Raw genomic sequence first — 23,600 nt, 5'->3', positions numbered from 1 at the left:
ATAAATATTGAATGTTGATTGATTGGGAAATGTGCATGCTATTGATATATTCTTAAGGTATATGTATTGATGTTTATATGGGAACTGTGGAGAAAAAATATATTTTAAAAATTTTATTTTGTTTTTAAAAGAAGGAAGCACAGAAGACTTCAGGACCATTTCCCACACAAAACACAACTCGGAGGTGGGGGGGAGGCAGAGCTGTACCTACTTGAACAAAGAGGTTTTGGGCCTTTGAGGTTTCTTTTTTGCAAAAAATGCCGCAAACTCCCTCCCGGAGCTGCCATAGCTCAGCTGAGCTGAAGGCTCTGAAGAGGCCCGTGTGTTTTTCATGTCCAGGTATTCTGTCAGCAGCATCTGCAAGGGAAAAAGAAGAAGAGAAGAAAAGAGAGTGTTTCAAATCCCTGAAAGGCTTCATCTAATAAATCGCAGTTTAACTGAACAGGAACGTGGCTCAGCTGAAAGGTGGAGGTATTTTGGGGAGTTGAAAAATTAAGAAAGGTGATAAATTCCTGCCAGTAGAAGCTGCCGTTTTTAACGCTGTCCCAGAAAACAGGAAAGTTTTCGGAAGTTAATGGGATCTTTCTTAGGGCTAGCTTTGGGCAGTCCTCAACATATAACGGTTCCCCCTTTCAACTTTATTACTCAACTTTTTTATTTTAACACATTCTCTATATTTAAACAGGTTCTGATCTCATCACTACATTTCCATCAGTTGGCTAAAGACATTGCCAACTTCCCAATATACAATAATAAGGGGAAAAAGAACCCCTAATTATTTAAAATCTCCACAACCAAAAAATCCAATTTATAAAGTATATAATCTTAGGTAAGGACCTTTAAAATTAATAATTATACACGTCTTATAACATTCCAACAATTTCAGTAATTATCTAAATCCCTTTGAACATTAAATCAATTTTATAAATTATACAAATCTTTTATAAAAACAAATCTTATAAAGAAAATTAGTGATTATTCAAATTTTATAACCTTCCAACAATTGACCTACTAGGGTTTAATTTATTTCCCTTCTTTTCTTAATTCTTAATTCTTTTTTCACTTTCATCGTCAAAGTTTAATTCAAACCATCATGTACCAATCTAATATAACATTATTTTTTTCTTTCTGCGCCAACTCAGGAAGCTCCAACTGCCCAAGGAGCTGCTGATACAGTTCTACAGAGGAATCATTGAGTCTGTCATCTGCACCTCTATCACTGTCTGGTTTGGTTCTGCAACCCAACAAGACCCACACAGACTTCAGAGGAGAATCAGAACTGCAGAAAAAACAATAGCTGTCAATCTGTCTTCCATTGAGGACCTGTAGACTGTAGGAGTCACAAAGAGGGACGTGAAAATATTTACTGACCCCTCGCATCCTGGACATAAACTGTTTCAACTGCTTCAACACCAATGCAACTAGATACAAGACCGGGTTTTCCCCCCGAATGCCATCACTCTGCTAAACAAATAATTCCCTCACCACTTTCAAACTATTCACTAAGGCTGCAATACTATTACTACTATTTTTTTCTAATCATTCCTATCACCCATCTCCTCCCACTTATGATTGGATGACTGTAGCTTGTTTCTTGTACCCTTATGGTTTATATTAATATTGATTGTTTCCTCATTGCTTATTTGACCCCTATGACAATCATTCAATGTTTTTTACCTCCTGATTCTTTTCTTTTATGTACACTGAGAGCATCTGCACCAAAGACACAAATTCCTTGTGTGTCTAATCACACTTGGCCAAAAAAGAATTCTATTCTATTCTATTCTATTCTATGGAGGAAGAGAAAGTAGAAAGGAAGGGGAGAGAGGGAGGAGGGAAGTAGCATTTTGGACAGAAATGTATAGTTAGATCAGTGTTTCTCAACCTTGGCTGTTTGAAGATGTGTGGACTTCAACTCCCAGAATTCCCCAGCCAGCGTTGCTGGCTGGGGAATTCTGGGAGTTGAAGTCCACACATCTTCAAACAGCCAAGGTTGAGAAACACTGAGTTAGATATATTTTGATATGATGGTATAGGTATGGATGTTTATGTAAAGATGATGAAAAAATTAAAAAATCTTTTTAAAAAGAAACATACAATGGTTCATTTAGTGACCGTTCAAAGTTACAGCAGCACTGAAAAAGGGGACTTACGACCGTTTTTCACAGTTACGACCTTTGTAGCATCCCCATGATCACGTGATCAAACTCCAGTGGCTTGCCGACCGATTCAAACTTCTGACAGCCGCTGTGTCCCAAGGTCACGTGGTCTTCTTTTGCGACATCCTTTGTGAGGCGAAATCAATGGGGCAGCCGGGTTCACTTAACAACCACATTGCTAACTTATCGATGGCAGGGGTTCATTTAACAAGGGTGGGAAGAAAGGTTGTGAAATGGGACACAGCTCACTTAACAAATGTCTCACTTAACAACATAATTTTGGCCTCCATTGTGGTCAGAAGTCGAGGATCACCTGTATTATACCAATTGTGGCCATAACTCAAGGGTACCTGTATACAATTTTCTATGAATCAAAATAAGGTAGTGATTGATAGTGAGCTGTATTTATTGTGGAAAGGAAGAGGTGAAGGAAGAGGAGGAGGAGGAAGAGGACGAGAAGGAACAGAAGGAGAAGAAGGAGAAAGAGGTGGAGGAGGAGGAGAAAGAGAAGGAGAAGAAGCAGGAGGAAGAAAAGCAAGAGGAGAAGGAGGTGAAGGAGAAAGGAAGAAGAGAAGGAGGAGAAAGAGGTGGAGGAGGAGAAAGAGGAGGAGAAGAAGCAGGAGGAGGAGAAGGAGGAGGTGAAGGAGGAGGAGGAACAGAAGGAGGAGAAAGAGGAGAAAAAGGAGGAGAAAGAATAAAGAGAAGGAGGAGAAGGAGGAGGTGAAGGAGGAAGAGGAAGAGGAGAAAGAGAAGAAAAAGGAGGAGAAAGAGGATAAAGAGAAGGAGGAGGAGAAGCAGGAGGAGGAGGAAGAGGAGGAGGAGAAAAAGGAGGAGAAAGAGAAGGAGGAGAAGGGGAGGAAGGAGGAGAAGCAGGAGGTGCAGGAGGAGGAAGAAGAAGAGGAGGGGGGAGGAGGAGGAGTATGATTAAGACACATTAAAGCACTGACAACACTTCAATCTCCCAAGAACATGGAGGAATTAATGCTAATTATATTTCACCCAGCGAGGAAACCGCCTTCACCTAATAGAACAGCCCTGACTGTAGCAAGTGGAACAGAACAGCAAAGTGCGACTCCTATTTAAACAAATTAACAGGAAACAACCAGGCCAAAAGAATTAAGCTGCTAATCAGACAAAACTGAGAATATTGCTTGTTGTTGTTGTTTAAAAGCAATGCAATTAAATAGCAATAACCCGGTTTCCATCCATAAATATCTCAGATTTATTTGCGGCAAAGAGGTCGCTATTTTTATTCTTCTTCGCGTAGGCAAAAGAATTATGTTTGTGGTTCACTCTGCTCTTCATCTTACTTATACCTTCCAGAGACCAATTAGATCCCACAGGGTTGGACTTCTCTGGGTCCCGTCGACTTAAGCAGTGCAAATTGGCAGGCCCACAGGGAAGGGCCTTCTCTGTGGTGGCCCTGGCGCTTTTGGAACCAAATTCCCCCTGATGTCCATACTGCCCCCCACCCTACTGGCCTTCCGAAACGCCTTGAAGACCTGGCTCTGTTAGCAGGCCTGGGGGCCGTGAGAGTCTTCGGAGAGGGGTGGCATACAAATCTAATAAATAAATAATAATAATAATAATAATAATAATAATAATAATAATAATAATTATTATTATTATTATTATTATTATTATTATTATTATTATTATTATTATTATCCCGGCCGAATCATGGTTCACTTGGTTTCTATGAGTGTATGATTGTAGAGTTTAGTCTGGGTTTTTTTTTTTAATTGTCACAGGATTTTTATTGTTTAATATTTGACTTTTACTGTATTATTGCATTATTTTATTGTTGTATGCCGCCCTGAGCCCTTTGGGGGGCATATAAATCAAATAAATTAAATTAAATTATTTCGTGTTCCACTCCTAGAAAGAAGAAGAAGAAGAATTCTTTCTTGGCCAAGTGTGATTGGACGCACAAGGAATTTGTCTTGGTGCATATGCTCTCCAGTGTACATAAGAGAAAAAGATACTTTATGATTCTTGACAAGATTGCCAAGAATTAGGAGGTACAACACTTATTGATTGTCATAGGGGGTCAAATAAGCAATGAAGAAACAATATTAACAAAAATCTTAGGATACAAGGAAAAAGTTACTGTCATACAGTCCTAAGTGGGAGGAAATTGGTGTTAGGCATGAGAAAAAACTAGTAGTAATAGAAGTGCAGACTTAGTAAAAAGTTTGACAGTACTGAGGGAATTATTTGTTTAGCGTTCGGGGGGAAACTGTCCTTGTGTCTAGATGTCTTGGTGTGCAGTGCTCTGCCCACTTTTTGTGCTACTCGCTGAAATGATTAGACCTACTTGCCTGGGGATGAAGAGCAGGTAGGAGAATTGGCTGCTACAATGCTTAATTATTTGTGGCAAAGCCATCTATCATAATCCTTTTCGACGTTAATCAAATGCATAAACATGATGATTTATGAGGGGCCGTAAAATCTGCAGGCCGCTGGCCATTTTTAACAAGGGCTTCTGATCTCCTGTGCAAAAGAAGCCGAATATGGCCATCGGCGGGTAAAACCAGAATGGTTTGGCCATGGACCTTAAACAAATTTGGGCAAGAGAAGGGGATACAGTTCCGGCTATGACATGCATCAGAGCACCTTAAAACCATCTACTCGTGGTGCAGTGGTTAGAGTGCAGTACTGCAGGCTACATCTGTTGCCTGCTGGCTGCCTGCAGTTTGGCAGTTCAAATCTCACCAGGCTCAAGTTTAACTCAGCCTTCCGTCCTTCCGAGGTGGGTCAAACGAGGACCCAGATTTTTGGAGGGCAAGAGGCTGACTCTGTAAACTGCTTACACCGGGATGTAACAGTACTGTGGAGTGGTATATAAGTCTAAATACTATTGCGAAGGAAGGAAGGAAGGAAGGAAGGAAGGAAGGAAGGAAGGAAGGAAGGAAGGAAGGAAATTGCAGAGAAGAGTGCAAAGAAGATCAACAAGGATGACTTGGGTGTCTAAAAACATATGAACGGTTGCAAGAATTGGGAATCTAGTGTAACAAAGAGAAGGATTAGAGGTATGTTCTGTCCCAGTGCCGAATCCCCCAGAAATCAGATGACGGATTAACCAATAAAGGTTTTACTATTTACAAAAAGTCTTATGCAGTTTGAATCTTTTCTTAAAGAGGGTGAAATACAGAGGATTTCACACTGATTATAAAGTCTTAGCAGCTGGCCAGAGTCCCAGAAATAGATAAATACAGCAAATAATTATGAGATTACAGTAGGTTTTTTATCATCGACTTACAGAATTTGGCTGGAACCCAAAGCTCATCAAGAAAGCCAAGAATGTTTCTTTTTAAACACAAGCCAAAAACACAAGAGCGGAAACTAGATTTCTAGGATGAGCGACGTTCTCTGCGTCGAAGCGACACTTGACTCCATCTTAAATAGGGTGTGGCCCAATAGCTAGGAGTTCTACTCATGAGTAAACTTCTTCCTAACTAACCACTCATGCCTACTAGAGGCCCTGCAAACCCTAGCATCAATCAGAGGCTCCTCCTCTTCTCCTGAGTCACTCATCTCAGGAGGTGCAGAAGGCCCTGGTTGCTCCTCAGCCTCTGACACCACATCCTCTTCGCTGTCAGCATTGGGTTCCAGGAATACAAGATGCCTGTACCGTGCCTCCACTGTCTCTGGGTCTTCTGGGCCCATGACTAATTGTATCAGACATGAACGGATCATTTAACAGTCTTCCAATATCTGACAGGTTGTCAGTCAGAAGAAAGTCAATCTATTCTCCAAAGCACCTGAGAGCAGCAAGTAATTAGTGGAAGATCATTGAAGGGAGATCAAAACTAAAACTAAGGAGAAAAATCCTGAGAGTGAGAACAATTAACCAGTGGAACAGCTGGCCTCCAGAAATTGTGGGTGCTCCATCACTGCAGGCTTTCACAAAGAGACTGGACAACCATTTATCTGAAATAATATAGATTGAGAAGGGGGTTGGGCTCTGTTATTCTGAGTATATTATTTTTGGTGATTTGCTTTTTACCTCTGTTATTTTAAGACGCTACAAGTGGGAGAAATCAGCATTAAAACAAAAATTAAGCTAGGCATGTTTATTTTACATTTGTATGTTTTTATCCCAACATTACAAAAGAGGGAATTGTACAAATATGTAATGCCCAGAGCTGGTTCTGACTGCCTTGGCGTTATCAGCCCTGCAAAAATATAAATAATAAAGCAAAGTAATTTTTTTTAAAAAGGAAACCTTGGTGCATAGAATATCTCAGTTTTTACATAATTTATAGAGTTACAGAACAAAGGAAGATCAGTAGGAAATGTTCAACTCTACCATACTTTCAAAGCCTGGGGAGAAAGAAAAAAAACCCTGCCCTTTTCTACCCTCCAGCAATTCAGCCCTTGAATGACAAGCCAACAGTTGTGTTCATACTAATCCACATTTATAGGAGCCGTGATTTATTCAACAAGCCAGAAACAAGGCTGGTAAAGTAACCCTGGCCTCTCTTTCTCCTCCATTTTCAGATCCTTTTCCCTTGCAACTAACGCTTCTAGGTTGGCTAGAGGTTAAGACGAGAGTTGTAGATCTGAAATAAGCTAAAGAAAGAAATTTGTGCATTCTGACAGCATACACCACACTTAAGCCATAGCTAAGAATGGCCCTATGGGTTCCTCGGTGCTTTCTAACCTTGGCTGCTATCTTGCAACCCAACTAGGTAGCATCATCTGGATTAAAAGGGAGTGGATGGGTCCAAAGACGGGCTACAAGAATGGTGGAAGGTCATAAGCATAAAACGTATCAGGAAAGACTTCATGAACTCAATCTGTAGAGTCTGGAGGACAGAAGGAAAAGGGGGGACATAATCGAAACATTTAAATATGTTAAAGGGTTAAATAAGGTTCTGGAGGGAAGTGTTTTCAATAGGAAAGTGAACACAAGAACAAGGGGGCACAATCTGAGGTCAGTTGGGGGAAAGATCAGAAGCAACGTGAGGAAATATTATTTGACTGAAAGAGTAGTAGATGTTTGGAACAATCTTCCAGTAAATCCACAGTCACTGAATTTAAACCTGCCTGGGATAAACATAGATCCACCCTAGGATAAAATACAGGAAATAGTATCAGGGCAGACTAGATGGAACACAAGGTCTTTTTCTGCCGTCAATCTTCTGTTTCTGTTTTTATGTTTCTGGAGTTTGTGCACAGAATGAGGAAGGGTGGGGGGAGAGGAGGAGGACAACAACTGTGAGATTCTTGGTGCTGCTGTGAAAACGTGGTGGTTTTCTTGTAGACATTTCATGCCCCAACTAGGTAACATCATCAGGGCTAGAAGGGAGTAAGGTTGGAGGAGGAGGAAGAAGAGGAGGAGGACGACGACGACGTCCACAACTGTGGAGTCTCTGGTACTCGCTGAGATTGGTTGTTTTCTTGCAGACTTCTCATGACCCAACTAGGTATCATCATCAGTCCTAAAAGGAAGTGGGGTTTGCTCTCTGCTTATATCCAAATCACATACACTGTCAATCATGGTGGAGATGTTCCTGGTGGTTGATTAGGCTGTTCTTTACTGCTCCAACACAAACATGATCTCTTCTTTCAGAACTCCTGCATATACATCCTATCTACCAAACCAGCCCTGGAATGAAGGAAAGAAGCAACCAGGAACTAAGGAGAAATTTCCTAGTGGTGAGAAAAATTCACCAGTGGAACTCCTTGCCTCCGGAAGTTGTAAATGCTCCAACACTGGAGGTTTTGAAGAAGAGTTTGGAGAACCATTTGTCTACAAGGGGATAGGGCAGTGATGGCGAAACTGTGGCATGCACAGAGGCTCTGGGAGGGCTTTTTTGGCCTTCAGGCAGCCTCCAGGGGGATGGGGGAGGGTGTTTTTACCCTCCTTTGGCTCCAGGGAAGCCTTTGGAGCCTGGGGAGAATGAAACATGAACCTAATGGGCCCACCAGAAGTTGGGAAACAGGCCATTTCCGTCCTCCAGTGGGCTTCTGGGGGGTGGGAGAAGCTGTTTTCGTCCTCCCCAAGCATTGAATTATGGGTGTGGGCACTCGCTCGTGCATGATAGCATGCGCCCATGGTCTTTCGGCACCCGAGGAAAAAAAGGTTAGCCAGGTGAGTTGGGGAAAGATCAAAAGCAACATGAGAAAATATTATTTTACTGAAAGAGTAGTAGATCCTTGGAACAAACTTCCAGCAGACGTGGTAGATAAATCCACAGTAACTCAATTTAAACATGCCTGGGATAAACATATATCTATCCTAAGATAAAATACAGAGAGGGGAGGCATACAAATCCAATAAATTATTATTATTATAAGGGCAGACTTGATGGATCCTGAGGTCTTTTTCTGCCGTCAGACTTCTATGTTTCTATGTTTCTATCACTGGAATAGGGAGGACTTCTGCTTAGGATGGATCTATGTTTATCCCAGGCATGTTTAAATTGAGTGACTGTGGATTTACCAACCACGTCTGCTGGAAGTTTGTTCCAAGCATCTACTACTCTTTCAGTCAAATAATATTTTCTCACGTTGCTTCTGATCTTTCCCCCCCAACTCACCTCAGATTGTGCCCCTATGTTCTTGGGTTCACTTTCCTATTAAAAACACTTCCTTCCTGTTGTGATTCCGTCTGAGGCCCCTCAGGGAACGGCTGACCCTCTGCCGGCTCTCTGCTCAGGGGGGGAGGATGAGGAACAGGAGGGAGAGGAGGAGGAGGTTCAGGCAGACGAGGAGGAGGAATCTCAGCCCAAGGGGGAGCTCTCCCCAGCAAGCAGCCTGGATTCTTTAGATGACCAGGCACAAGGAATAATAGATTTCCGGCAGAGAAGGGCAATCCAACGAAGGGGACAATTAGCCAGGTACTTCAAGCACTGAATGGGCAACAGCTGGGTTTGGGTGTGGTGCTCTCTGGAAAGGCTAAAAAGGCAGACCCACCCTTCCTGGTTTGTGGAGAATTATCTTTGGAAGTCGTGAGACCTGGCTGTGATCTTTGGCGTCTTGGAATTCTGGCTTGTGACTTTGAATACTGAAACCTTGAGGGGGAAAGGTGGGTGTGCCAGCAAGAGGTCTGCTGTGAAGGCTCATAGCCTGCCTGTGGGGAAGAACAGGTTTTCCTCTGTGTTTATTTTCAAATTATAAAGTGCTTTTGTTTCTACCAGCGTGTCTGGCTGCTTTTTCCAGTTGGTGCTGAAGTCTGGGGGCACCCAGACAGAACACTTCCTTGAGCAAGGGGTTAGACTAGAAGACCTTCAAGGCTCCTTCCAACTTCCTTATTCTGCTCTCCCTCCTCCAATATTTGTATTTGTATTTATTAGATTTGTATGCCGCCCCTCTCCGAAGACTCGGGGCGGCTAACAACAATATAAAAAGACAATGTAAACAAATGTAATATCAAAAACAATCTAAAAAACCCCAATTTAAAGAACCACTCATACATACAAGCATACCATATATAAATTCTATAAGCCCAGGGGAAAGGGAAATGTCAATTCCCCCATGCCTGACGACGGAGGTGGGTTTTGAGGAGCTTACGAAAGGTAAGGAGGGTGGGGGCAACTCTGATATCTGGGGAGAGCTGGTTCCAGAGGGTCGGAGCCGTCACAGAGAAGGCTCTTCTCCTGGGTCCCGCCAAACAACATTGCTTAGTCGACGGGACCCGGAGAAGGCCAACTCTGTGGGACCTAACCGGTCGCTGGGATTTGCGCGGCAGAAGGCGGTCCCTGAGATAATCTGGTCTGGTGCCATGAAGGGCTTTATAGGTCATAACCAACACTTTGAATTGTGACCGGAAATTGATCGGCAACCAATGCAGACTGCGGAGTGTTGGTGCATTCTGCATTCTGCACGATCTGAAGTTTCCGAACACTTTTCAAAGGTAGACCCATGTAGAGAGCGTTACAGTAGTCGAGCCTCGTGGTGACTTCCTTCCTTGAGCAAGGGGTTAGACTAGAAGACCTTCAAGGCCCCCACCAACTTCCTTATTCTGCTCTCCCTCCTCCAATGCAATCGGCCTGCCAAAAAACCTCTCCAGTTTTTCTTATTGGGAAAAAAAGGGAGTTTTTGGTTATCTGAGACAGTCTATACGCAGACAAATAGTTTCTTGCCTACCGTTTTGTCCTCCCGATTGTCTCTGAAATTCACATTTCCAAAGAATTCAGTGTAATAGCTCTAGCATTGTGTGATTGTGTGTGTGTGTGTGAGTGAGTGTGTCTGATCCTCAAGTGCCATCATCTGTAATGCACTATTCAGAGCTTATTTACCATGCAAGGACAAAAGAGAGTTTTTCAGCAGACAAACAAAACTCGGAGGAAAAGGTGCTCGGCTAATGGCAGGAATATCCAGGACCGGCTGCACGCTATTCATCCTCAACACTAATTGCTTGATTTGCATAAAGCTACAAACATTGTCGGGTTTTCGGAAAGCGGGAGGCAGGAACGAGGTTTGCAAATGGGGCAGAAAGCCGACATTTTCCTGTCTTGTTAAATTCAGTGGTATTCCTTTAATAATACAACGGCTGGAGAAATGGACTACAGGTGGCCCTTGACTTGCAGCCAATTCCTTTAGTGACCATTCCAATTTACGACGGCACTGGGGAAAAAGGGACCAAGGACTGTTTTTCTCACTTAGAACATAAGAACCTAAGAAAAGCCATGCTGAATCAGGCCAAAGCCCATCGAGTCCAGCATTCGGTGTCCCACAGTGGCCCACCAATTGTCCATGGGGATCTTGAGTAGAAAGAGAAGGAAGGAAGGAAGGAAGGAAGGAAGGAAGGAAGGAAGGAAGGAAGGAAGGAAGGAAGGAAAAAGTCAGAGAGAACGTAAGAACCTAAGAAGAACCCTGCTGAATCAGGCCAAAGCCCATCGAGTCCAGCATTCTGTCTCCCACAGTAGCCCACCAATTGTCCATGGGGATCTTGAGTAGAAAGAGAAGGCAAAACTCTCCCTTTCCCCCCAACAAATGGGACCCAAGGGAACCCTGCCTGCCTCAACCAACATAGAGGCGGCACATGGACATCCGTTTCAATAACCACCTATGATACACTTGACATCCATGAATCTGTCTAATCCTGCCTTGAAGCTCTCCAGGCTGATAGCTGTCACAACCTCTTCTGGAAGGGAATTCCATCAGCCAAGGACCCTCTGAGTGAAGAAATATTTCCCTTGATTTGTCCTCACTTTCTTACCTATGAGCTTTAGGGAGGGCCCCTTCGTCCTCGTATTGTGTGATAGAGAAAAGAATTTTTCTCCATCCACCTTTTCTATCCCATGCAGGATTTTATATACTTCGATCAAGTCACCCCTTAAACACCGTCTTTCAAGGCTGAAGAGACCAAGGCATTGCAACCTGGTTTCATAAGGGAGGGGCTCCATTTCCTTGATCATCCTTATTGCCCTTTTCTGCACCTTTTCCAGTTCCATTATATCCTTCTTGAGGTGCGGTGACCAGAACTGTACATAGGACTCCAAGTACTTACGACTGCCATGGCATTTATTTATTAATTGGATTTGTATGCCACCCCTCTCCGAGGACTCGGGGCGGATCACAACATATCAAAGTAATAAACAATATACATATCTAAAAAAATCCAATCAATATAGCTAAAAAACTTTAAAAACTCTAATATTTAAAATCATTCATTCACACAGCGAGATATACTACACTTGTCGGCTAGGGGGCTAGGGTCTAATGGCCCCAAACTGTCAGGATTAAGCATATCCTGAAGCAATATCTCAATGCAGAAGGAAGGCCTACATAGGGAATGCTGAGTTAATTCTGAGGCAATTAAGCATGCAGCAACCTCATCAGGTGAAAAGTATTTAAATAGGCAAGAGCTCCCTTGCTCGCTCGCTCTGCTCTCTGATCCTGCTCTGTGTGAAGTGTGCTCTGAAGTTGCTGTATTGCTGTGCTGTTGGCTCCTGTGAGTTATTGTAACTGAGATACTGGTGACATACTAGTGTGATGTATGTATAATAAAGTTGAATACAGTTAGTAGTGTAAATAAGAAGTAAATATATTTTTCCAAGACTTCGTACTGCTGCTGTGTTTCATTGAAGACTTGAACTCCCTATCTATTGGTCTGTGGCTGGCTACTTGGGTTGGTTAGCTATTTGGGCTGGTTTGCTGCTTGGGCTGGGTAGTTTCTCCAAATGCAGCTCTGATACAAGCCTGGAGGCACAGATAGGTCTTTAAACTTTTACAGAAGGCGAGCAGGATGGGGGCAGTGCCATTCATGTGATCCAAATTCAGATGCTTGGCCACTGACTAGTATAATAATAATAATAATAATAATAATAATAATAATAATAATAATAATAATAACAACAACAACAACAACACTTGGGGCAGCTATTTATGACCTATTTTTGACGGTTGCAACAACGGTCTGACCGGCAAAGTCCACGGGGAATCCCGAAAGGATTACAGACAGTCGTAGATCTTACAACCACGATTGACAGTCTGCCCCAGGTTACGAGCTTTCTTGACACCACGGTTGTTAAGTGAATCGGTGCGGTGGTTCAGTTAGCAACACGGCTGTTAGGTGAATTTGGCTTCCCCCGTTGACTCCGCTTGTCACCTAAGGGGATCATGTGACCTCGGGACACTGCGACCGTCATAAATATGAGCCAGTTGCCAAGCATCCAAATTTTGGTCACGTGACCACGGGGCTGCTGCAGTGGTCGTTAAGTGTGAAAAATGGTCATAAATCCCTTTTTTCAGTGCTGTTATAACTTTGAATAGTCACTAAACGAATGGTTATAAGTTGAGGACTCCCTTCCCATTGCCACCCACCCTAACCTCGGTGGCTGGCCCAGAAGGACACTGTGGTAGACAGTATTAATGTCTTCTTGATACACTGCTCAAAAAAATAAAGGCAACACTTAAACAACAGAATATAACTCCTGGTAAATCAAACTTCTGTGAAATCAAACTGTCCACTTAGGAAGCAACACTGATTGACAATCAATTTCACACGCTGTTGTGCACATTCAACTTTATACAGAATAAAGTATTTAATGAGAATGTTTCATTCATTCGGATCTAGGATGGGTTCTTTCAGTGTTCCCTTTATTTTTTTGAACAGTATATTTTCCACGGAGTGTTCTAACAGTGACTGGCTAACTGATCTCTAAAGCAACCAAGGGCAAGGAGGCCTTGACAGGCAGAGGAAAGTTAAGAGCTTTGATATTTACTTTAGATTCTCCCCCCCATCAGCTGTCCACATCCATCTGCTTACCAAACCAAAAAAATAAAGGTCAGCAATTGGATAAACTTGAGACAGTCTGCCTGTAAGGCTGTAGCTTTAACCTCTAGACCACAGGCTCTCCTCCTTTCAATAATAACTGGAGGTTTTTAAGAAGATGTTGGATAATCATTTGTCTGAAGTAGTGTAGGTTTTCCTGCCTAGTCAGAGGGTTGGACTAGAAGACCTTCAAGGTCCCTTCCAACTCCTGCTGTTGTTGTTCTTATTAATATTATTGATGATGATGTTTGTTCATCATGTTCGAGGAAGATCTTGATATCTAATGGATTGTGGGCTGTCCACAATGTGTCCATAGGTAGCTGGTGAGGCCTATACAGGCATCTCCTGGGAGGAAACGGGGCCGGAAAAGGCGGAGAAAAACCTCTGTGGGGCCTCTCTAGGAATCCCCTGGGAGGAAACAGGGTCAGAAAAGGAAGAGAGAAGCCTCCGTGGGGCCTCTCTAGGAATCTCCTGGGAGGAAACAGGGCCGGAAAAGGTGGAGAGAAACCTCTGTAGGGCCTCTCTAGGAATCTCTTGGGAGGAAACGGGGCAGGAAAAGGCGGAGAGAAGCCTCCGTGGGGCCTCTCTAGGAATCCCTTGGGAGGAAACAGGGTCGAAAAAGGCAGAGAGAAGCCTCCGTGGGGCCTCTCTAGGAATCTCCTGGGAGGAAATAGGACCTCCGTCCTCTCTGTGGTTTCCCCAATCGCACGCATTCTTTGTTTTTACATTGATTCATATGGGAAAAATTGCTTCTTACAAACTTTTCTACTTAAGAACCTGGTCATGGAACGAATTAAGTTCGTAAGTAGAGGTGCCACTGTAGCTTTATCTCGCCATTAGCAAGGGAAAGCAAGCAGTCATATAACACAGGTGGTAGACAATAAAATTGCTGACTTTAGCCATTTACATGTGGTTCCGGTTGCTTGCGCTTGGCACAATGTGTGACACAAAACAAAAATGCCCCATGGTGACTGTAGCGTAGAAGGGAGCAGCCTCGTGTTGAAATACCAAGAATGTTAAACTCCTGGAGAATAAGTATTTTTCATGTTCTTCAGCCTTCCAACTAATTACTTAAGATGTCTCACAAGAGCCAAGATGGTAACATTATCGACCCTTAGGAGTCATTAAAATGCCGCTGCTTAATAACAGATTCCAAAAAATGGAAGGAAAAAAAAGTGTTCGGGGGGAGGGAAACCCAACCCTCTCACTTGCATGTACTCCAAAATTTCCTGAACTTTAAAAAGTTGTTAATCAGGCTCAAACTCCTCTATGTAAATGGAACGACGCTTAAAGGTTAAGTACAGGTTTCGGAAATTTCAGTAGTTGAAGACGGATCACCCTTAAAAACCGGGATGGTGGAGGTGTGGAGGGGGGGCAGGAGAGAGAAAGGAAGAGAACTATCAAGGTTTGATGGGAATTAAACATCTTAATTAAAATACTCAGAAGTGCCGTACTCATTTCGGCACAAAGTTCGATTTTCAAATGTCAAGTTTAATCAGGCACTTGAGGAGGGAGGAAAAAAACCCGCATAATATTCCTTCCAGCAAAGAAGAGGGGAAGGAAGGTCCAGGAAATATCTTCTTTTTATGCCTCTGGGTTAAGAGCTGCCCCAAGTCCTGGAGAAGATTCAGAGTAGCTATGAGGGCTGGAGAATTTTGGGCGTTGAAGTCCACAAGTCTTAAAGTTGCCAAGTTGCAGTCAGGCGGTAGGGAAAGCGAGAAGGATGCTTGGCTGCATAGCTAGAGGTATAACAAGCAGGAAGAGGGAGATTATGATCCCGCTATATAGAATGCTGGTGAGACCACATTTGGAATACTGTGTTCAGTTCTGGAGACCTCACCTACAAAAAGATATTGACAAAATTGAACAGGTCCAAAGACGGGCTACAAGAATGGTGGAAGGTCTTAAACATAAAACTTATCAGGAAAGACTCAATGAACTAAATCTGTATACTCTGGGGGACAGAAGGAAAAGGGGGGACATGATCGAAACATTTAAATATGTTAAAGGGTTAAAGAAGGTCCAGGAGGGAAGTGTTTTTAATAGGAAAGTGAACACAAGAACAAGGGGACACAATCTGAGGTGAGTTGGGGGAAAGATCAAAAGCAACGTGAGAAAATATTATTTCACTGAAAGAGTAGTAGAGGCTTGGAACAAACTCCCAGCAGACGTGGTTGGTAAATCCACAGGTACTGAATTCAAACATGCCTGGGATGAACATAGATCCATCCTAAGATAAAATACAGGAAATAGTATAAGGGCAGACTAGATGGACCATGAGGTCTTTTTCTGCCGTCAGTCTTCCATGTTTCTATGTTTGGGGACCCCCGATTCAGAGTAATAGGTGCCCCCAAGTCCCTCACGAAGATTTCAAGTCCATTTTTTGTGCACGGTAGAAATGTAGTTCTTGAGTGTTGTTCATGTATGAGCAGAGCAATCCTTGTTTACCAAGGTTGTACACTCAAATAAACGTTTAGAGCCCCTCCCTTATGATACCAGGTTGCAACGCCTTGGTCTCTTCAGCCTTGAAAAACGACGTTTATGGGGTGACTTGATCGAAGTGTATAAAACTATGCATGGGATAGAAAAGGTGGATGGAGAAAAATTATTTTCTCTATCACACAATACGAGGACGAAGGGGCCCTCCCTAAAGCTCATAGGTAAGAAAGAGAGGGCAAATAAAGGGAAATATTTCTTCTTCACCCAGAGGGTCCTTGGTTTATGGAATTCGCTTCCAGAAGAGGTCGTGACAGCTGTCAGCCTTGATAGCTTCAAGGCAGGATTAGACAGATTCATGGATGCCAAGTGTATCATAGGTGGTTATTGAAACGGATGTCTATGTGTTGCTTCTATGTTGCTTGAGGCAGGCAGGGTTCCCTTGAGTACCATTTGTTGGGGGTCAAGGGAAAGGGAGAGTTTTGCCTTCTCTTTCTGCTCAAGATCCCCATGGATAATTGGTGGGCCACTGTGGGACACAGAATGCTGGACTCAATGGATTTTGGCCTAAATTAGCAGGGTTCTTTTTAGGTTCCTATGTTCTTATGAGATTAGTTGTGAATAACTGCTCAGCCACACACAGATATACTAACTTGAATTAAAGTTTACTTTGAGAAATAACATATTCAGATAAACAGTCTAAACTCATACACATAAGTCAGAATAACTTGTCTTAACTTTTCTTACCAGCTATCTTTGTCAAAATCAGTAAACAAAGGTATCAAGCCTAAACACATTTTAGCTGTAATGCATGACTACAATACAGAGCAAGCAGAGAATTCCGGAGCAAACCTAACAGTGAGTAGCCATTAACTATGCTGGCTGGAGAATTCTGGGACTTGAAGTCCACAAGTCTTAAAGTTGCCAAGTTTGGGAATCACTGTCCTAGAAGAACAGGATAATGTAAAAAACCAAGCCTCAGATGGGTTGGATTTTTTCACTCTACACACACACACACACAATCGCACATATAACTGGCATTTGCAGACAACATAAAATTGAGATGTGTCCTTGAAAATAGAGACAATTCAAAAGGACTTTAAAAGGTTAGCGAAACAGTCTGTAAATAACAAAAAGGGATTTAACAGAGACGAACACAAAAGTGTTTCACTGAAAGAGACTAGATTAAAATACCCATCAGCTATAATAATAATAATAATAATAATAATAATAATAATAATTATTATTATTATTATTATTATTATTAATTAGATTTGTATGCCGCCCCTCTCCGAAGACTCGGGGCGGCTCACAACAATAATAAAAGCACTGTTACAGTGGAACAAATCTAATATTAAAAGAGAAAAAGACATATAAAACCCTATCATTTAAAACCAAACAACACATATACCAAACATAAAATATAAAAGCCTGGGGAAGGTGTCTCAGTTCCCCCATGCCTGGCGGTATAGGTGGGTCTTGAGTAATTTACGAAAGACAAGGTGGGTGGGGGAAGTTCTAATCTCTGGGGGGAGTTGATTCCAGAGGGCCGGGGCCGCCACAGAGAAGGCTCTTCCCCTGGGGCCCGCCAAATGACATTGTTTAGTTGACGGGACCCAGAGAAGGCCAACTCTGTGGGACCTTATCGGTCGCTGGGATTCGTGCGGTAGCAGGCGGTTCCGGAGGTACTATGATTTATCTATGGTTTATGTGGGTTGCATGAGTGTTTTTTATTATAATGGTTTTAAATGCTGTTTTTAATATTGGATTTGTACTCTGTATATTGCTTGTTGTGAACCGCTCCGAGTCTCCGAGGGGCGGCATACAAATCTAATAAATAATAATAAATAATAATAATAATAATTTGTAGTTTCTGTCCCAAGCAAGAGGTTGAACACCACGGCTCCAGAGATTTCTTCCAAGCCTACATATTTGCTACGCGTTACTGGCTGCACACAGGTGTCAGCTGCGTTTCTAGAAACCTAGCAGGAAAGAGGAGCAGGCTGAACAAAAACCAGCAACAAACTCCCGTATTTCCTTCCTCGGATTTTCAAGAAAAGTAAAAAAAATTCCCTGTGCCAGATGGGGGAGCTCAGAGCCAAGAGAAGATGCTCAGAGCGGTGGTTTAAGAAAAGGGGTGTGGTGGAAAGAGGGAGTGGGGGGAGGAAGGGAAGGAATGGATGAAGGGAGGAGAAAGGGAGGGAGGGAGAGGGGAAAGCAAGAAGGAGGGAGGGAGGGAGGGAAGGAGGGAAGGAAGGAAGGAAGGGATTTGGGAGGGAGGGAGGGAGGAAAGAAAGAAAGAAAGAAGGAAGGAAGGAAGGGATTTGGGAGAGAGGGAGGAAAGAAAGAAGGAAAGAAGAGAGGGAGGGGTTTGGGAGAGAGAGAGGAAAGAAGGAAGGAAGGAAGGGATGGATTTGGGAGCGAGAGAGGAAAGAAAGGAGGAAGGAAGGAAGGAAGGAAAAAAGAAGGAAAAAAGGAAGGAAGGAAGGAAAGAAAGAAAAAAGAAAGGATTTGGGAGAGAGGAAAGAAGGAAAGAAAAAAGAAGGGAGGGAGGGAGGATTTGGGAGGGAAAAAGAGGGAGGGAAGAAGAAGGAGAGAGAGGGATTAAGGTAGGAAGTTGCAGAACACCACCAATCTTTTTTTTTTTAAATGGTTGTTATTTCTTGCTTTTTCGGGCTTTGGTGTTCTTATGTATTCATGCTCCGCCCCGCATTTTTCTTTTTGTCGTTTCCACTCTGCTGTGAAAAGCACATCGCCAGGCTACCCAAATGCCAGCGTTAAGCCGATTATAATGTTTCCCCAACATGCTCCGTTACAGGGGGAGAGGTCTTTTCAACCGGCTTCTCTTTCATCAAGTTATCAAGGGAAGCTGAAGAGGGCGGCTTGCATCGAAGGATATCGGGGGCCCAAATAATGGGATTAGGCGGAAAGCCTGATTGTTAGTTCCGAGGTGGCGTGCGTAGCCGTGCCTACGGTCCTCGCTTTATGCCTTTAAAGGACGTGGTGGGGCTCTTTGAGCAGATCTCAATGGCTTCATTCACAGGAGATCATGCGATTCATGAGGACTAGCGCCGATCTGCACAATGGATGTGGACGTGCAATTGTCCAATTCTCTGTACTCTCAACACCTTTTTCAGGATATAGTTACGAGACAGAGAGTTCTAGTACCTCACTGGGCATGAAAGCCAGTTGGGTGACTTTGGGCCAATCACCAGGAGACAGTGAATTCTAGTCCTGCCTTAGGCATGAAAGCCGGCTGGGTGATTTTGGGCCAATCACCAGGAGACAATGAGTTCTAGTACCTCACTGGGCATGAAAGCAGGTTGAGTGACTGAGCCAACCACCAAGAGGTGGTGAGTTCCAGTTCTGCCTTGGGCAGGAAAGCAGGTTGAGTGACACTGAGCCAATGACCGGGAGACGGTGATTTCTAGTCCTGCCTTAGGCATGAAAGCCAGTTGGGTGACCTTGGGCCAATCACCAGGAGACGGTGAGTTCTAGTCCCGCCTTAGGCACAAAAACCAATTGGATGATTTTGGGCCGGCCACTTTCTCTCAACCTAACCAACCTCACTGGGTTGTTGTTGATATAGGGAAAATTAGGACCAAAGGAGCATTAGGCATGTTCAACACTTTTACAAACAATAATAAAGGTGGCATAAAAATTAAAGAAATGAATAAATATGGCCACTGAGCTTTAACTACTGTGAAAAGACGTCTTCTTCAACTTGGTTTAGCATATGCATGTTATCCCTTCATCCTGTGGATTAACTTTCATACTAGTCTAGCTTGCTGGTTGTAGATACAGGTAGTCCTCACGTTACAACAGTTCATTTATCACCGAGACTGCCTTCTGCCGAATCCCAGGGTCCGGTAAGTCCCGTTGGCCAAACAATGCCGGTTGGCGGGACCTAGGGGAAGAGCCTTCTCTGTGGGGGCCCCAGCCCTCTGGAATCAGCTCCCCCCCCCCCGAGATTTGCACCACCCCAAGCTCCTTGCCTTCCGAAAGAGTTTAAAAACTCATCTTTGTCGCCAGGCCTGGGGCCATTAGATCTTCCCCCTGGCCAACGAGTGTTTTTAGTGTAAATTTATTGGGTGAATGTTAATGAATGTTTTTAAAGTGTTTTAAAACTTTTAAAGATTTTTAAAACTGTGTTAATTGGATCTATTGTATTGTTATGTCTTATATATGCTGTGAGCCGGGGCGGCATACCAATCCAATGAATAAATAATAAATAAATTTAGTTTAAAATCCCAATGGCACTTGAAAAAAAAGTCACTTACGACCATTTTTTACCCTTATGGCCTTGGCAACATCCCTTGGTCATGTTATTTTTTTGGACGTTTGACACCTGGTTCACATTTCTGAGTTCACATTTCTGACAGCCCAGTGTCCCGAGGTCACACAATCCCCTTTTGTGACCTTCTGACAAGCAAAGACCAGATTCACTTAACAACTAGTTTAACAACTTTAAGGATTCACTTAACGTGGCAAGAAAGTGGGATTAAAACTCAACACATTTCTCACCGAACTACATTAACTTTGGTCTCAACTGTCGTTGCAATTGGAGGACTAGAGGTACCTGTAGTTCAGTGACCGCGAACCTTATTTTCTTCACGTGCCAAAAGAGCGTGGGCGCATTCTATAGCGCATGTATCGAGTGCCCACACCCATAATTCAATGCCTGGGGAGGGCAAAAACAGCTTCCCCCACTCCCGGAAGCCCTTTGGAGGATGGAAACGGCCTGTTTCCCAACTTCTGGTGGGCCCTGTAGCCTCGTGTTTTTCCCTCCCCAGGCTTCAAAGGCTTCCCTGGAGCCAGAGGAGGGTAAATATGCCCTCCCCATCCCCTTGGAGGCTCTCTGGAAGCCAAAAACGCTCTTCCAGAGCCTCTGTGCAAGCCAAAAATCAACTGGGCGGCACACACAAGCACTTTGGAGCTGAGTTAAGGCAACAGCTTACGTGCCAGCAGATATTGACAAAATTGAACAGGTCCAAAGACGGGCTACAAGAATGGTGGAAGGTCTTAAGCATAAAACTTATCAGGAAAGACTTCATGAACTCCATCTGTATAGTCTGGAGGACAGAAGGAAAAGGGGGGACATGATCGAAACATTTAAATATGTTAAAGGGTTAAATAAGGTCCAGGAGGGAAGTGTTTTTAATAGGAAAGTGAACACAAGAACAAGGGGACACAATCTGAAGTTAGTTGGGGGAAAGATCAAAAGCAACATGAGAAAATATTATTTCACTGAAAGAGTAGTAGATCCTTGGAACAAACTTCCAGCAGACGTGGTTGGTAAATCCACAGTAACTGAATTTAAACATGCCTGGGATAAAACACAGGAAATAGTATAAGGGCAGACTAGATGGACCAGGAGGTCTTTTTCTGCCGTCAGTCTTCTATGTTTCTATGGCTCCGCGTGCCACCTGTGGTACCCGTGCCATAGGTTCGCCATCACTGCTGTAGTTGGTTGTTTGCTCTTATGCATAAACCTTCTATTGTTCTTCTGAAAATTAAGCAGCTGCTGCAACCCTGATGCACCAACAAATTACTAAGTAGGTTTGACGGCTGTTTGTGTGAGCTGTCCGCTCTCGTATCTGGAGAAACTGTCCAAGGGCGATTTTTAAAAACCATTTTGGAAACATTGGTAAATAATCCACAGGCATGGAAAGAATTCAAGACACTGTGCTTCTTCGGCTCGTTTATCTAGCTCCAGGCTGGAAGACGTGATCCTAATGGAAAAGAAAGCGACTGAAAACCTTCTCCTTACTCAAAGGATCCGTTTTGGCATTCAGGCTGTGTTGTAAGGTACGGCCAAGCTTGGCTTCCCCGTCGCCTGCTCTGGGGACTCACGAGGGGAAAAAGAAGGAAGCAGGAGGGAGGATCCAAAATGCCAGCCTTTCCTACAGCCAGGTCCTTGGAAACGTTTTGAGTTTTGTGGCCAAGGGGACTCGGAACGTGAAAGCTGTACAAGTGGTGGATGTGTCAGAATTGTGCCGACTCGGACTGTTCAGGCGGAACCTGGAGTAGGATCGTTTTATTCTGAACGGAAGACAAAGCGCATTGTTCATTTCATGCAGCTCCCCACAATGCTCGAATAAAATCCAGAGCCTTCTTTCACATTTCTGGCTGCACCAGTAATACTAATGGACCTAGAATACATTTTTCAGCATTGTGAGGCTGGGAGCCTTGAATACAGTGGTACCTCTACCTACAAACGGCTCTACTTAAGAACTTTTCTAGATAAGAACCGGGTGTTCAAGATTTTTTTGCCCCTACTTAAGAACCATTTTCTACTTAAGAACCTGAGCCTGGAAAAATTTCCCAGGAAATTTGAGAGTGGCCCAGACAGTTTCCTGCCATTCCCCCTTTAATCCTGGCCATCTCGGGCTTTTCTGGGCTGCCAGAGGAGCCTTTCGGTGGCGCTTAAGGAGGCTTTGGCAGCCCAGAGTGAACAAAGCATTTTCCTTTCTCTGAGCACTTGGAGAGGGAATAAACCTCCTGGCAGCACCCAGAGAAAAGAAACGCTCCCTTCGCTCTGGGCAGCGACTGTCCTCCTCTTCTTCCTCCTTCTCCTCCTACCCAAATTCTGAGCTTTTATTTCTTTCCTAATGGGTTGGCACACATTACTTGCTTTTACATTGATTCCTATGGGAAAAATTGCTTCTACTTACAAACTTTTCAACTTAAGAACCTGGTCACGGAACAAATTAAGTTCGTAAGTAGAGGTACCACTGTATTTGCTCAGATGTCACATCTTTCTCTCTCTTTTCCACTAAAGTGGGATTAGAACTAAATGTCTCCTGATGATTGACCCGGTCACCCAAGGCATGAATCACCATCTCCTGGAGATTGGCCCAAAGTCAATCAATCAACTGGCTTTCATTCCTAAGACACAACTAAAACTCATGGTCTCCTGGTGAAGTCCCACGCCTTACGAAGACACGGGGTTTCTTCACTGCACAGTTGGGCCATGGTGATATAAGAGAGGGTCCGCAACTTGGGTGTCCTCCTCGATCCACAGCTCACATTAGAGAAACATCTTTCAGCTGTGGCGAGGGGGGCGTTTGCCCAGGTTCGCCTGGTGTACCAGTTGCGGCCCTATCTGGACCGGGAGTCACTGCTCACAGTCACTCATGCCCTCATCACCTCGAGGCTTGACTACTGTAATGCTCTCTACATGGGGCTACCTTTGAAAAGTGTTCGGAAACTACAGACCGTGCAGAATGCAGCTGCGAGAGCAATTATGGGCTTTTCCAAATATGCCCATGTTACACCAACACTCCACAGTCTGCATTGATTGCTGATCAATTTCCGGTCACAATTCAAAGTGTTGATTATGACCTATAAAGCCCTTCATGGCATCGGACCAGAATATGTCCGGGACCGCCTTCTGCCGCATGGATCCCAACGACCGGTTAGGTCCCACAGAGTTGGCCTTCTCCGGGTCCCGTCGACTAAGCAATGTTGTTTGGAGGGACCCAGGAGAAGAGCCTTCTCTGTGGCGGCCCCGACTCTCTGGAACCAGCTCCCCCCGGAGATCAGAACCACCCCCACCCTCCTTGCCTTTCGTAAAGTTCTTAAGACCCATCTCTGCCATCAGGCATGGGGGAACTGACACATCTCCCCCGGGTCTATACAGTTTATACATGGAATGTTTGTGTGTATGCTTGCTTTTAATAATGGGGTTTTTAGTGTTTTTTAAATTATTAGATTTGTTCTTACATTGTCTTTGTTATTGTTGTGAGCCGCCCCGAGTCTACGGAGAGGGCCGG

General features: G+C 43.7%; 1 protein-coding gene across 1 annotated transcript in view; it reads right to left on the bottom strand.

Moving 5' to 3' along the window:
• EXOC4 (exocyst complex component 4) overlaps positions 1-23,600 on the bottom strand; it is a 289,610-nt gene that overhangs the window by 163,402 nt on the left and 102,608 nt on the right. The window contains 1 exon segment of the mRNA XM_070754459.1: positions 212-357. Coding sequence (XP_070610560.1) covers positions 212-357 — 146 coding nt within the window.

This window comes from Erythrolamprus reginae, chromosome 6 (genome assembly GCF_031021105.1).
Source record: "Erythrolamprus reginae isolate rEryReg1 chromosome 6, rEryReg1.hap1, whole genome shotgun sequence".
Classification (NCBI taxonomy): Eukaryota; Metazoa; Chordata; class Lepidosauria; order Squamata; family Dipsadidae; genus Erythrolamprus; species Erythrolamprus reginae.
The sequence above is the reverse complement of the archived record's forward strand: the minus strand, read 5'-3'. Positions and strand labels throughout refer to the sequence as shown.